General features: G+C 36.3%; 1 protein-coding gene across 8 annotated transcripts in view; it reads left to right on the forward strand.

Annotated features, from left to right (window-relative positions):
- The first annotated feature begins 2,650 nt into the window (after positions 1-2,650).
- Positions 2,651-15,970, forward strand: part of LOC145687990 (uncharacterized) — a 106,112-nt gene continuing 92,792 nt past the window's right edge. For 6 of the 8 annotated variants that reach the window (XM_081761634.1, XM_081761639.1, XM_081761635.1 and 3 more), the window contains exons 1-2: positions 2,651-2,891; positions 10,864-11,113. In XM_081761634.1, coding sequence (XP_081617760.1) covers positions 2,786-2,891; positions 10,864-11,113 — 356 coding nt within the window. In that variant the 5' untranslated portion in view covers positions 2,651-2,785. Of the gene's footprint in view, positions 2,892-10,863; positions 11,114-11,944; positions 12,062-15,970 lie in introns of those variants that run through there. The other 2 variants (XM_081761641.1, XM_081761642.1) reach the window with 2 other exon arrangements.

Raw genomic sequence — 15,970 nt, forward strand, 5'->3', positions numbered from 1 at the left:
TGAATTCCTGTTCGAACCACGGTTTGCTCCTACGTATTTCCGCATGTCCCATTTTTAATTATTCTGCTGAAATTTTAATGCTATATCTAATTTCAACCTAAGTATCCTGAACACTAGTGCCCCCCAATCTTCTAAAACCGAGGATCTATTCGACGCTTCAGTCTGGTATTCTCCTCTCACCTGAAGTTCCTTCGTACTAAGCGGTTAGCGTACACGCCTTTGGCGTGGAAGACCCGGGTTCGATTTCTGGTGGGAGCTCATGTGGTTCGGATTCCACATTAATCAGTAGCATATATACCATACCATCTCATACAGCCTCACTGCTGAAAGGGACGTTAAATTCAAAATCAGTTCAACTTTCCTCTAATTTCTTTAAATTAAACCTCTCCGTTTTCAGATGTTGAATATTTTCTTTTTCAACGATAGTCTCTCTCTCTCTCTCTCATTATCGATGCTACCAGGTACTAATCAGTATTATAGTCAGCTCCTCTGAATGACCGAATATCAAATGTGCTAGACTGTTTCCTTCTGTCTACTAAAACGTGTTCAATTTGATTATGTCGTTTTAGATCTGAAGTCCAAGGATATTTATAAATGTCATCATGTAGGAACTTTTGTAATCTTCAAGATCAGTTTATGGATGTTGGAAAGTTCACGAGTCCAACGCCGTTGTCACAACTTTCCTTATGCAGACTTTTATTCCCTATAATCGGTTTGAAAATACTCTCTCGTCCTACCTTAGCACTGAATTTCCTTAATAGAATTTTCATTAGGAATTGCGGAAGCTGGTCAAATATCCATTCTATTCCTTCGTAAAAATTGTCTTTTATATCGTCGTACATATTCTTGTGTTGTAGCATGTACATTTGAATTAGTAATATCAGACCACTGACCGTTAAGAGAAGTAAAAGAAAAATCTATAATTAACAAATTCAACCCATAAAATTGCTTATATTATTTGTTTGTGAACTAAGAGCCATGTTCCTAGTTGGTGATTTTTATTTCCTTCCTCGCAAAAGAACATAAAATTTCCCAACTTGATTGCCCCATTTCCTTCTCATCTAATTTCCTGATATCCTATTAGGTTCATCCTCTCTCTATTTTTATAACCCACTCGTTACGGATTTTGATGCACCTGCCTTATAAAGACTTCTTACATTCCATGTTCCAAATCTCATGTCCATTTTACTTTGCTGTGTTCGTGCCAAGTTATCAGTCCTGATCCGAGGATTTTGCGCGAATGTATCTGATTTTTTCTCTTAAGATAATGAGATTGTTAACCTCGTACCAAATCCCCAAGCCGGAGGAACACCCCTTGTCGTCTGTCCGCGACTGCTTACTCAGTGTTTTCGTAGTTAACCTCTATATCTAGAGGCCTTCCGCTCGATCCAAAACCTGAAGACGCGCCATGGTGACAGGAAGACTACATTTCACAAAAATTAAGACACTGATAATCCGAACACTGCCTTAAAGCACACAGGAACAATCAATATGTGTGGATATGTGGATGCATATTAAGGCTGTGTAAGCTTGTATGCTGTAAAAATCGTAAATTAGGAACATAGCCTAGTGTCAGTGTAGTATTTCATGAATGTAGATATTATAGTAGTATTTCCTTTGACTCAGACTGTCCGAACTATTCTAGATTTCTCACAATGTTTTGTTTTATAGATGCGTAACTTCATACATATTTTTGTAAGTGATTATACTCTTTACATGTTCTCTGACAATAGCAAACGTATGAATTTATAATACAAAACTGGTATACAGAAGAATTATTATTATTATTATTTAATGTGATATTTCGCAGGCACCTTATGTAAAGGGCGCCTTGTACCCTAGCCACGATTTGAATTTATTATACAAACCTGGTATACAGAACAACTAAAACAACTTATCTATAATGTGATGTTTCGCAGGGCGGTTCTTTACTAACAGCAACTGTAAGTATTTATTGTACAGAACATTGGCGTATAGAAAAATAAATAAAATTGTTGATCTTTGATGTGGTTTCGCAAGGGCGCCTAATGTAAAGGGCACACTGCACCTTTCACGGGTTCTCTACTAACAATACTATAAGAATTTATTATTAAAAAAATGGATCGTTTTACCCGCAAATAATGAATGAATGAATGAATAAAATAGACACTTCGCTAAAACTCACGCTCCTCTTCTTCCAGAAAACTGAAACCATAACACGTCACCACAATAATTTATTTTTTCTGTCAACACTATCGATAAACTCACATACTGACACGACACGAAATCTTTGGAACAAAACACATCGGAGTATACGTTGTTACTGACTGGGTTTTCTCCACAAAATGACCAAAAGTCAATATTTGAACATATACTCAGAGAAGGGAAGGGAAGCAGGGTTGATTTTCTGCAACCAGGAGTCATAAACCCCTATTTAAGTTGCCATGTGTTGCAACTGCTTGGATGTGTATATATGTTTTTATATTTTTGTTGTTAAAAAGTGACTGAAAAATAGAAGCAAAAAACAAATTAATAAAGAAATTTGGTTAGCACTTTCTTTAACATAGCGAAATTACTCTTATCACATAACTTTTGCCATGGGAATTGGACATTCAACAAACTGGGGGAAATTTGATATGACAAGGGAAAATTTTGTCAGTCGAGGAAAATTTTCTCAAGGAAACCTCGGGTTGGCAACTATGTATGAAACACATGGCGCGGCTTGTTTGCAAAAGTTATGCTCAAATTACGAAAATTGTGCATTCTTCGTGATAAACATTAGGAATTATCTTGAATATTTGTCAAGATGAGTACGTTTGATGGTATAATCCGTGAGCTTCCGCTTGTATGTATTGACAGGTTCGATTGTGTCTGGACGGCAAAATACTACTGCTTATCCCACTTCCATACAGGTAATACGAATTTATGAGGTACAGGTTAAGTTTAAGAGATCCATATTTTGCATAATTTACAAGAAAAATTGAAGTGCTAGTTAAGTTTAGAGCATTACTCGAACAGACGGTTCTATCAAATTTTGACATTTCTAACATTTTCACGTTAAGTTAGAGATTTGTATTTCTTTTAGCAGAGCATGCACTAAATGAGGAGCCCCATTAAAACTTTCAGGTTGACTTGAGGAGGGCTCGATATAAGTACAATGTGGACTTATGGCATAAAAGCTACAGTGCATAAAACAAGAACCAACTTGTACTAGGTGGCCACTGAAAAGCACGAATGCTATCTAAACGAGTCGGGACAGGAGCGCAGTAGGGGAGTGCCAAGCGCTAGCGAAGGGATGTGTCAGTAGGGAGCAGGCGCGTCAGCGACAGGTGTTATATATAAACGAGGATACTGGAAGAAACATTTACACATGCAGTAATTTCACTATCACACAAAATTCATTTCAATATCCTGTACACTGTCAGTAATTTCTTACATCACGCTCTCATTCCTTCACGAAAAATGTTTCACATCGTATTTTACCTATGAACTTCCTATTTGATAGAATCGTCTGCTCGGGTGAACCCAGGTTTAGTTACACCACTGGAGACTATTCTTTAAAAAAAAAAAAAAAAAAATTGATTATTTCACTAATTTCTTTTCTTGTCACGAAGTGGGCGGCGTGACAATACCTCAGTTAAGGTGGGTAAAGTTCAAGGAGCTCACCAGAAATAATTGTTGAAGAGTTAGATTTTATTCGCGATTTGCGTTTATATATAGAGTTCAGACATATGCCATAACAACTACAATGCAAAAAGAAGAGAAAAAAAAGACTACATTTTGTATCTCTCCCAAATCCACACATAACGTAATTGCTTTATACCATATACTACGTTTTGCGCTTTTCTCGTGTATGTGCAAATCCAGCGTCGCTGACGCTCCTGCCCTAATTTGGTTAGATAGCATTCGAGCTTTCCAGTGGTCACCTAGAACGAGTTGGTTAGTGTCTTGTGCACAGTAGTTCGTATGGCGTACGTAGACTGAAGTTCTTCTGAAGTGAATCTGCACAGAAGAATGCAAGTCCTCACCCCCCATCGACGGCTCCGAAGCCGTAATTTGAGCCAGAGTCCCTACCAAGTGATTGTGGAGAAAAACTAAATAATACCTATAAACCACAGACAAACGAGTGCTAGATGGCTACTGAAATACACGGGAGTTTTCTAGCAGTCAGAAAGCGTGAAGTTGGTAGGTCCGCGCGGGAGTGCGCTTTATAGGTAGAAGACACGCTAACGACAATGGGTACGCACATAAGCCAGAGTAGTGAAAACACTGTTCTTCACGTTATTAGATATCTTGCCTCTCAGAAAACTGTATCGTTAACGCATTTCAGAGTAGGGTATATTAGATTCTGGAATCTTAGGTTAGGTATGTGCTTGTATGTTACATTGACAAGTACCTTAATGTGTGCTTTTGCACTAGTGGAGAACTCGGTTAAAAAGGTAGCAGCTTTTTCATGCCAGCCATCCTTAGTGAGTTTTTTTTTTTTCCTGGGTTTTCCTCATTTACACCATGCAATTGCTGCAATGCAGGATTGGCAAGAACCATGGGTTTTATGGAAAAATCTTTTTTTGTTTTCTTTTGTTTTGTTTTGTTTAAATAATTTGCTCTTCATATCACATATGGACAGAAATAAGTTTGTTTCGCCTTGGTGTTGATTATGCAACAACCGGGTTATGCTGGAAGGAATCACATAAGGTTAAAGCGGAATCCAAACCGCTTCTCGACTTACATGCGAGAGAAATTGTCCTCCATTTGAACTCGAAACCGGAACTAATTGGCCACAAATGCAATACGTCTGCCGACTCACTCATCAAGGACTCCTGATAAAATTACGTTGTACTGATCTTTACATACTTTTTAATATAATTGTCAAGAGTCATTTCAGAAGGACGGAAAGGTAAACAGTTGCACAAGTGAAACCATTATAAAGAATTGCACATGAACAATTTCAAAATACTGCAGAATACAGAAGAACTAATTTAGTCCAAGTTAGTTCACTTTTATTAGTCCAAATTAAAGAAATACTACTTAATTTCCATATCAGTAAGAAAAGTGAATAAAGATACGAATTCTTTGAGTCCACTTTGGTTCTCACCCATTTGTACATAAATAGATACCAAAGATACTTCTGATTTCAATAAATGCCTCTCGTGGGGTTTGTATGAACCCTCCACCAAAAGTATGGCATTTCGATGTATTTTATCAATAGTAAACATTATTAAAACGAAACAATATTTAGAATTTTTCTTTGATTGCAGTTGCATAACAATAACAACAAATTATAAAAAATCACAAAAGAAACATTCATAAACTTATTCAAAAAAAAAAAATTGCTTTTGTAGTATAATCTCTTTGAGTAATGAATGGGGAATTTGGGTCTGAATATAATACAAATAATATACGGGAGTGTAACGTGATAGCCTACGAATGTGTGTTCATCAAGATTTTACGAACACATACACTTTTACAAATATTTTTCGTTTTTTGGTTTAGACTTTCTTTTTTTTTTTTCAACAGCTGTTTAAACCAACCAACCCTGCTGCAATGATGTCTAACATCAAATCCTAGGCCGCTTCTTTCCTTTTCCGGATTGTGTGCTCGCCGAAGGACATAATCCCTAATATGTAACGGGCTTAAGACCATAGATGCCGCTTTAAATAATATAAACTAGTTATGGTTTCATACTAGTAAAATTATATTTACAAAGTCAAATACAACTTTCGTATACTGTTCAGAAATACTACACAGTTTGACAGTGATATCTTTTAGTCCTTTTTCATATACTTATTTTAACCGTTGTATAGCTCTTTTGATTCTTTTAAACCAGTAGCCCTTTATTTGTAAACGTTGATGAGTTGATTTTAAGTTTAACGTCCCTTTTCAGCAGCGAGGCTATATGAGACGTGTACCTACTGATTAACGTGGAATCCGAACCACATGAGCTCCCGCCGGGAATCGAACCCGGGTCTCCCACGCCAAAGGCCACGGATGAGCTCTATTTGTAAATGTAAAATACATCTCTACTTACCATTTAAATCGGTTGCCAGCAGGAATTTGTTCCTTATAAGCATATCTCCCTATGTAGATTGGTCAGTTTTATCTGTAAATGTGGTGTACTTAAACTTAATCTGTACCAAATTGAACACACTGCATTTAAATACTTATTTTTAAAGAGAAGTTACTGCATACGACTGATGTCAATAGTAAGCAATATGGCTATCTTTTATTTTTGCAAGTGTAGGATTACTAGTGTAAACCCATTACAAGTGCTAAATGACGGTTAAAATAAGTGTGTGCATATGAAAGATGACCGTACTAGATATTATTTTCGCCGGTGTTTGACAGGTAAGGCATTTAGTACGTAACATGGGGAAAGCTTTTTCACTATCAATCACATGCATACTCACCACCTCTGACGCGCCAGCTGTCAGTGGACGCAACCGCTTGTCGCCCTGTCTTTAATCGCTTAAATAGCTTATATATTCTTAGTTGCCACCTAGCACAGCTTCTTTTTGTTTCACTGTCGGTTTTATAGCATGAGTGCAGATGCTGTACAGTATTTATACGCAATCTTTTTAGCAATTGTTATGAGTCGTGTTCTTGGAACTTAACCTGTACGCTGCAGGATTATGTTTATTTACTTTCTGTGTGTGATATTATATAAGAAAGGGTACTGGTTAAGCTCTAATACATACCAATTTTAAAAAAAAATGTAGGTGAAGGGAGAGTACAAGCTAGAAATATGTTGGGCAGTATTTGGAAATTTACAGACAAAGGATAGTAATTTACTATAAAGATCAGGGTTGGCAAAAGATAAACCAAAAAAAAAAAAAAAAAAAAAAAAGAGAACTTTTTAGAAAAAAAATCAGATTTTTTGGTTTAAATAATTTGTTCTATGTCTTTATATCACATTTGGACAGAAAAAAGTTTGTTTCGCCTTAGTTTTATTATGCAACAACCGGGTTATGCTGGAAGGTGTCACATAAGCTTAAAGCGGAATCCAAACCGCTTTTCGGTTTACATCCGAGAAAAATTGTTCTCCATTTGAATTTGAAACCGCGACTAATTGACCACAATTGCGATACGTCTGTCGACTCACTCACGAAGGACTCCTGATAAAATTTCGTTGTACTGATTTTTACATACTTGTTACTATAATTGTCAAGAGTCATTTCAGAAGGACTTAATTTGCATATTAGTAAGAAAAGAGAATAAAGATACGAATTATTTGAGTCCACATTGACTCTGACCCATTTATACCTAAATAGATACCAAAGATACTTCTGATTTCAATAAATGCCTCTCGTGGCGTTTTTATGACCTCTCCACTTCCCCTAAAAAAGTACAGCATTTCGATGTATTTTATCAATAGTAAACATTATTAAAACGAAACAATATCTAGAGTTTTCTTTGATTGGAATTGCATAACAATAATAATAAACTATTAAAAAATCACAAAAGAAACATCCATGAACTTATTAAAAAAATAAAGTTGCTTTTGTAGTATAATCTCTTTGTGTAATGAATGGAGTATTTAGGTCTGAATATAATACGAATAATATACGGGAGTGAAACGTGATAATCCACAAATGTGTGTTCACCAAGATTTTACGAACACTTACATTTTTAGGAACATTTTTGGTTTTTTGGTTTAAACTAGTTTTTGAAAAAAACAAAAAAAAAAAAAAAAAAAAAAAAGAAACAACTGCTTTAAACCAGCCAACCCTGATAAAGGTAGATAATGTTTAAAGAAATTATTCGCACACTACAGCTATTAAAGGTGGAAATAACCAATTGATGTAAGCGTCATTCGGATTCATTCAGTATAAATAACGTTCCCTTCAGTGCCCTAATACTCTGAGCTACAAGGCCTGCCACCACCCGATCAGGCATGCTCTTGTACGGGCATAGTTAATGAATCTTTGACATTTGACACTAAGTGTCACTTTTGTATATGATACGATGTTTGTAGTTATTGTCTTTATGCTATACTATCGTTAATCTTTACGTAAAATGTATATTTGATGCTATAGACCTCAATTTCCTGATATTCATGGCTTGTGTTATTACGCCTGCAAAACGCATTGTTGCCAGTGATTATCTGAATAATTTACATCCAAATGCATCCTTCAGATGTTTGAAATCAGTGACACATTTTTCCAAGATAGCAATGCCTGAGTTGTCACTACTGGACCTGTTGAGGCGTGGTTTCATGAACATTGGAATGAACTATAACACCTCTACTAGCCTGTCCAATTTTTAGACCTCCACTTGTAGTCAGTTCTGAAGTTCAGACTCCGGAGCAGATAATATCTTCCATCCTTGATAACGGAACTGAGTGCTACACTTCATTAGGAATGGAGCAATATTCCTCCGGAAAGCCTTCGTGAATTAAATGCCTGTATTCTACGGCGATTCAGAGCTGATCTGCGGGCTAACGGTTATCCCACACTTTGTTAATACTGAAAGTTTCATATTCTTCTAGTGATTCCATTATCTTTATAGCCTTCTCTATTAATGTTTGGTTTAAATTCTAGAGAGATTATAATTTAATCACATAGCGGCTAAAAGGCTGAATGCTGACTTATTTAACTTAACTGTATATCTGTAAGTGCAAATGGGCAGTTCATTGTATTCGCTTATTTGTCAGTGTCTTTTTCATGGGTTATAGCAGTAGGAAATTCTTTTTATTGCGAGAATTTATTTTAATTACTACTAGCATGTATTACCCATGGAAATTTAAATGCACAACTCCGTATCTCACGTGTTTAGTACCCGTGAAATATGCTGTATTCGTTTTTAATGGGATCGATTTAAACGGCATCGGAAAGATCATTGATCATCTCGGCGACCCCGAAAACCATGGATTCGACATTAATATTGGTCATTTTCGATCATTTTATTATCTCCCAAATTGAGGGGCTGAATTTGGTTTTAAACAGGATTGGAAGTGTCACTCTTCATCTCAGCGACCCTAAAAACTACGGATCAGACAGTAATATCGGTCATTTTTGGTCATTTTTATATATATCCCTCTCCTTTTCTTCCATGGTGCGGGGCACGGCATCGGAAGTGTCACCGGTCATCTCAGCGACCCCGGAAACTATGGATTCGACACTACTATGGGTTATTTCTGATCAGTTTTATGTATTTCCTCCTCCCCCAAGATACATGGTTGAATTTGGATTTAAACAGCATCAGAAATGTCACTGTCCATCTCGGCGACCCCAAGAACTATAGATTCAACACTAATGTCGGTCATTTTCGATCATTTTTAAATATCTCTTTCTCTCCCTCCCCCAAGTTGCGGGGTTGAATTTGAATTTAAACGAGATCGGAAGTGTCACATTTCATCTAAGCGACCCACAAAACTATAAATTCGACATACTGGCCATTTTCGATTTTTATATGTATGTATATCCCCCTTTCCCAAAGTGACAGGGTACCTCTGGTGCTTGGGGTCCCGGGTTGGATCCCAGCCCCCGCCAAGTGAACTTTGTGGTGGACAACCACCGTGTGCGTGGGTTTTCTCGCGGCTCTCCCGTTTCCTCCCACTTTCTTTATTCCACCATTTCATTCATTACTCATCATCACCGTCTCCTTTAGCCTAACCGGCATAACCGTGGGGCGTAAAACTCAAAGATTTCATTTCATTTTTCCAAAGTGACAGGGCTCATTTTGGATTTAAATCGGATAGGAAATGTCACTTTTCATCTGAATGATCCCGAAAACTACGGATTAGACACTAATATTGGTCATTTTCGATCATTATTATTATATATAGCTCCCCTTCCTCCTCCTCCGTGCTCCGGCACATAGCATCAGAATTGCCACTGTTAATCTCAGCTATTCCTAAAACTATGGATTCGACACTAATATTAGTTATTTTCGATCATTTTTAAATGTTTATCCCCTTTCCCTCCGTTGTACTCTCCCCTTCCCAACTATCAGGTTGAACTTGGATTGAAACAACATCAGAAGTGTCACTGTTTTTCTCATCAACCCTGAAAACTATGGATTCAACACTAATATCGGCCATTTTTGATCATTTTAAAATTTTTTTCCCCTTCCCCCAACCCTACCTTGCATCGTCAAAGTGAATAGCCTAAAGTAATTCCTGCCCCTAAACTCATGTAGAAAATTTGATTGAGATTGGTCGGGTGGCTCAAGAGTGATGAAGTCACAAAGGCAGTCATTTTTATTTTAATGTTATATACATATATATCCCCCGAGACTGGCTCGTCAAAGTGAAATAAACACCGAAGGCCCAATTCTCATGTATGTTGAAAATTTGATCGAGATTGGTTAGGTGGTTCAAAAGTTTCGAGATTGATTAGATTTTATTTATACGTCCCCCTCCCCTTCCCCTCCTCTCGGATCTACCGTTAAAGTGAAATTACAAAAATTTTTCCAGGTCCGAACCTCACGTATCTTCAAAATTTGATTGAGATCGGTCTGATAGTTCAAGAGTTATTAAATTACAAAAATAATCACTTTCAGTCTCATATAAATTGATTTTATATATATATATCTCCCCTTCCTTCTCCATCCCCTACGTTGCTCAGTGAAATTTAAATCAAAAGACAATCCCCGGACTAAACCTCATCTATGTTGAAAATTTGATCAAGATTGGTCGTGTGGTTCAGAAGTTATTAAGTTTTATTTATTTTTATGCCCCCTCACCCTCTCGCTGCCCTCAGTACTACCATCAAAGTGAATACCCTAAAACCAGCCCAGCCTCAAAACTCATCCATGTTACAAATTTGATCGAGATCGGTCGGTCGGTTTAAATTTAGAGTCACAAACATAGTGATTTTCAATTTTATATATATATATTATTATTTTTGTTTTGTATAATTCGTTATTCTTTTTGTTTCTTTCCAGATCACATGAAGGGGCTTTTTTATCCAGAATTTTGGCATTTCCTGCAAGAAACTGGTGGCTGGCTTCTTTGCAGTGAAATTACTTCAGCGTTCTTGAAACGTAAATTGTCCAGCAGAGAAGACTTTGATCCTATCCTTTTAGATAGGATTCATCCATTGAAATTTATGGCTTCTATTGATCTGCAAGACAGCGCTTCTGTCTTCGCAACAGTTAAGCTAATTCCAGCTGGTCATTGTCCAGGATCAGCAATGTAAGTAACAAGTGATTGTTAAGCTAGAATTACCATATTACCTATTTCCTATTACTTTCCGATTTTCAGTGCCAGCTGAAGAATCTCTAATGAGACGATTCAGTGTTAGCCACTCTTAACTGACAGGTAGCCCACTGTGTTTACTCTCCTCTTTGCAGAATGTGCTTATGACTCCGAACCATGTATATTCCTATTCGTACCAAGATTCGAACTCGCTCTTCCCGTTTTATCTCCTCTCGTTGTAAGGCATGTTTGTTGGGACTTTCTAGTACATATGATCCCGTATTATTTGTTCATTTTTTATTACCTTATGCAGGAGTTTTTTTTTTAAAAAAAAAAGGAAAAAAATAACATTCACATCTCTTTTAGAAGTCGCGTATACCTAATCTTTAAATGGAATGTCGTGAAATATCTTAGACTCTTTGGTTAAGGCATCTCGAATCCAGGACCTCGTGCACCAAATGCACGCGAGATAGCTACTAGACCAGAGAGAAAGGCTTTTGCGAGTAGGGTAAGAACCTAGGAGTTTTTTGTAAGTAAGAAGGATTGACAGAAACCATTACAATATCGTCTTGTAGGGTGTTTTTTCAATAGAAAAATTAAGAACTCTCTTTATCTTCAGAAAACTGAACTACGAAGGAAAATTATCCGAGTGAAGACTAAGGTAATAAGAGAGTGTTGTCTCATTTTTTCTTTCTTTGTGAACATAATTATTAATTGATATTCGGTTTCACTTCGTATTTTTACAATGTCCAATTTATATGTACACACATCTGTTTCCCTGCTGTAGTATTGGTTTTTGTATCTACATAAAGTTATAATTATGTATAGTTTCTTTCAGTTTTTCAACTGCAAACCACCATTTTGTCCAGCATCAAAAGTAACTAGAATTAACTACCTATCTGCATTGAACATCAAAGCATCTTAGCTATCACGTTAATGAATGAGGTAATGTAAAACAAAAATATATTTGTTATAGATGAAGATCTGATGGATCCGTTATAGTAGCGGTGCTGGGTGTTTTTTATGCTGATTAATATTTTATGTTTGTATTTCGTCACGTTATAATCTTCGTTTTGTTGTTTTATTTTATTTAATTATTTTTCGTTCATGGTGAAGGGTGGTTGATTCTGAGTTTTTCCTATATACTGTTATTAAGTTCGTAATACTGATTTGAAGCCTATCTTTCTTTTTTTTTTTTTAAAAAAAAAGAAAATCAAGTTTCGTAATGGTCAAATTTACTTAATCACGTACTCTTTTTGTAGAAGTCTTTGATTCATAAACGTAAGATTTAATCGGCTTCACAATAATGGTTGATTCTTTGTCTGACATCTGTGTGTGTGTGTGTGTGTGTAAATATATAGATTTTCATAGAACTCTCTTGTATCAGTGGAGCAATTTGATACAGCATTCAGAAAATCGTTCTTAATAATAATTATTAGTGGAGCTGTGCTGTAGAAGCAAATGAAGCGAATGATCTTTTTAAAGTTGACAAGAATGTATTTTCCTCCCATTGATTTTGACCAATTTTAATCCCGGGGAACAAAGGATGATCGTAAAATCCGGTGGGGAATTCGCGCCATGCTTAATCAAAATCGTATACTTGAATGTGACACTGATCTTTAGAAAAAACTAACCTATTTTTGCCGTTATTATGTATTCGAAGTTAGTGATGAGTTTATTTCCGTCTTCCACTTTGCCCTTGATCTGTTCAACCGAAGGCAATAGGCTTGATTTGGAAGCCTCAAAGAAAATACTCAAAAATTTCATAAAAATTCGATAGTCCAAAACTGAAAATCGCCCAAACAGATAATACGAAATCGACAGTAGTTTCTCTTGCGGTAGGTTTTTCCAATGATTTACCGAGGCACTTTGAGATTCCACCAAATTTTTGAGAAATTGTTTCAAGAAAATGTATAATTTATAAGAATGCACCCAATCCTTTCCCCTTAATAGTTGTGTTGAAAATATATCCGCTGTACTGATTTTCAGAGTTTAAAAATTCATTGAATTAAACTTCTGCTGTAACAGTCCACGAAGAGCTATTATCATACAGATTACTTTTAGTTGGGTGATTGATGTCAGCACATCTCTCGTCTAGGCTTTCTGACATTCTACTTTCCTTTCTGAGATCGTTACTTCTTTTCCAAGACAACAAAGTGAAGGTAGCTTTGGAATATCGTTTCTCGTATTTTGGCTTCTGTGTTTTCATTTGCAGCGAGGATTATTTCGCAAGTGCTTCTGAGTTTACGAAAACGGTTGATAAAGTTACATATCAGCGTATGGGGCCAATCCTCAGTTAACAGCCGGACTAATTTAATTGGACTCTTGGTGTTTAAATATGGGCTACGTTTGTATCTTAGTCTTACAGAACTTCATGTTTCTGATGATGTTGCGTGCGTAAATGTGGATTCTACGAAGCAAGTAGGTACGAGTTCGGGAACGAAACAGAATAGTTTACAAGGATTCTTCGTAAGAAGAAGAAGAACAAAAAACAGCATTACAAAAGCAGAATTACTATAGTGTAGTATTCTAATTTATGCTCCCAGACAGTGAGATTGCCAGGAAAGTGCAACTTCAACTTGACAATATAGCATACACTTTCGTTTATGAGTTATTATCACCAAACTTTAAAAGTGAACTCAGTTGTTGAAGAAAACAAACATGTACGATTGTGGGGTACCGTAAAAGGGCAAGTATGTACGTGTTGTTTGACATCGGCCTTTTTAGGGTATTCTAGAGTTTATGACGCTTTTGTTACTTTCAAAGAGACACATTCACCGTTTAACTTAGAAAGATTATTTAAATTTCAATGGATGACCCCAATATAAACTTTGTGTCTGCATACCTTCAAGTTAAATATTAAGATGTCGCTAAATAATCCTGTAATACTTAATATAGGAAGCTTTGGGTTACTTTGCATGAAGCATTTAAGGTTGCAGTTGAGGTAATGAACTGGAGAATCGATTTTCTAACAGTTCTGCATAACTTGTTAAGAAATGTTCCGGCATGCCATGCCGAGTGCACCTGTAGAGGCTCAGAAAATTTTCCACTGAAGTTTTGTTCTGTGGTGGCTTATTGTGTTGTTTAGCGAACCATTGACATTCATTCCTGCCTTCCAATGTGCATTCAAGGTGTTAGGAAAGATATGAAAGTTCCCAGCTCTACGAGCTATCAGTTTACGTCAGGTATGTCGGATCAAGATAAAATACTTATTTCTAAACTTATATTTCTTAAAGCACTTGCTTCAGAAGTACAACCTTTCCTTACAGATTTTCAGACTAACGTTCCTTTTATCCGATTTCTTTACAATACTTTATCAGATGTATTAAAAAGAATGATACAATAGTTTGTAAAATCATAAGGTTTTAGTTGTTCGAGTTCATGTATAGAGATTGGTGTGAAAAAGTGTGAAAAACTTGGGCATTGCTTTTCCTACAACACCTTTAAGAAATGCCAACCAATAACGGATTTGGACACTTTGCATTTTCGTCAAAATTGCAGGAAATGTCTAGGGAAATTTATTCTTAAGCTACTAGAGAAGTTACGTGTAAACTACAAATTGACTAGAGATTGATTAGTGTTTGGATCTTAACGTTTCCTCGGGATCTTATGTTGAAGAAGAATTGTTGAATCCCATGAAGTCTTCTTTTAGCTGATCTAGTTGAAAATAATTGATTAGATGACAGTACGACAGGTAGAGCTGTAAGGCAATTTAGTTTTGTTAAAGTCCAATTTTAAAACAGTTATGAGCCAGTATTCTACTCTTAGAACTAGTCGGCGTTTCGATGACTTTGGGGAAATAATTTGGATGTTTCAGAGTGCAGTGATGTTAAAATAATCTTGATTTCTCTCACAAAAATTCAAATTTAGTGAGAGGATTTTTAATCAATGAGCAATGTGTAGCAGATTATTTAAAAGAATAAACTTTAGTAACACACAGACTTGCGTGCGATACAGTAGCATCTAGTGATCTTGAGAAACTATCCATAAGGAAATCTATGATTCATATTCACGAAATGTTCGTGCTCGTTTTGCAAAAGCAACAAATCAATGACAAGAGGAAGATGAAAAGAAACAGAAGGAAGCTGAAGACAGGAAAGGAAAGATTATGAACGAGTTTGAAGCTACGAAAACTAAAATAATAGAAGATGTGCGCAATTTGGTGAGCAAATAGTTTCAAGAAGCAAAATGAATTAAATAACACTACTGACTTTTTTAAAAAAGAGATGTCGTTAATATAGAAGACCCAGTATTATATACATACCACCCTTTTTCGGTGAGGGAGCGCGGTGGCTCAGTGGTAGAGCGTTAACCTCCGGTGCTTGGGGTCCCTGGTTCGATCCTAGGGCGCGCCGTGTGAACTTTGTGGTGGACAAACACTGTGCTCGTGGTTTTTTCGGGGTTCTCCCGTTTCCTCCCACTTTCTTCATTCCACCATTTCACTCATCACCGTCTCCTTTAGCCTAACCGGCATAACCGTGGGACGTAAAACTTAAATATTCCATTTCATTTTTTTTTTCCTTTTTCAGTGAGTCTCTGTGACTAACACTACAGATCCAAATTTAAGGGAAGACGTTTAATTTGTTGCTTTGTGCAGGTATTTCTATTAGGTAAATGTTCTGTGATTTCATACTAAAGTACGTTATATTTATTTCTATAATTTTCATTGTTCTAGTTGAATAGGGGAAAAATATCTTAGTTATGTATCATCGTTGCTATGTTTTCTTGGTCTTGTTTTTCCATGAACATGGGAAAATCTGTGTGACTAATTATTTGGGGAAAATTTCAAAAACATGTTCTGAAAAACCGGAAAAAATCAGAGAATTCTTTACCGTAAAATTGTCACCACCCTGC

The sequence above is a fragment of the Thermobia domestica genome, chromosome 6, assembly GCF_964235325.1.
Source record: "Thermobia domestica chromosome 6, izTheDome1.hap1.1, whole genome shotgun sequence".
NCBI lineage: Eukaryota > Metazoa > Arthropoda > Insecta > Zygentoma > Lepismatidae > Thermobia > Thermobia domestica.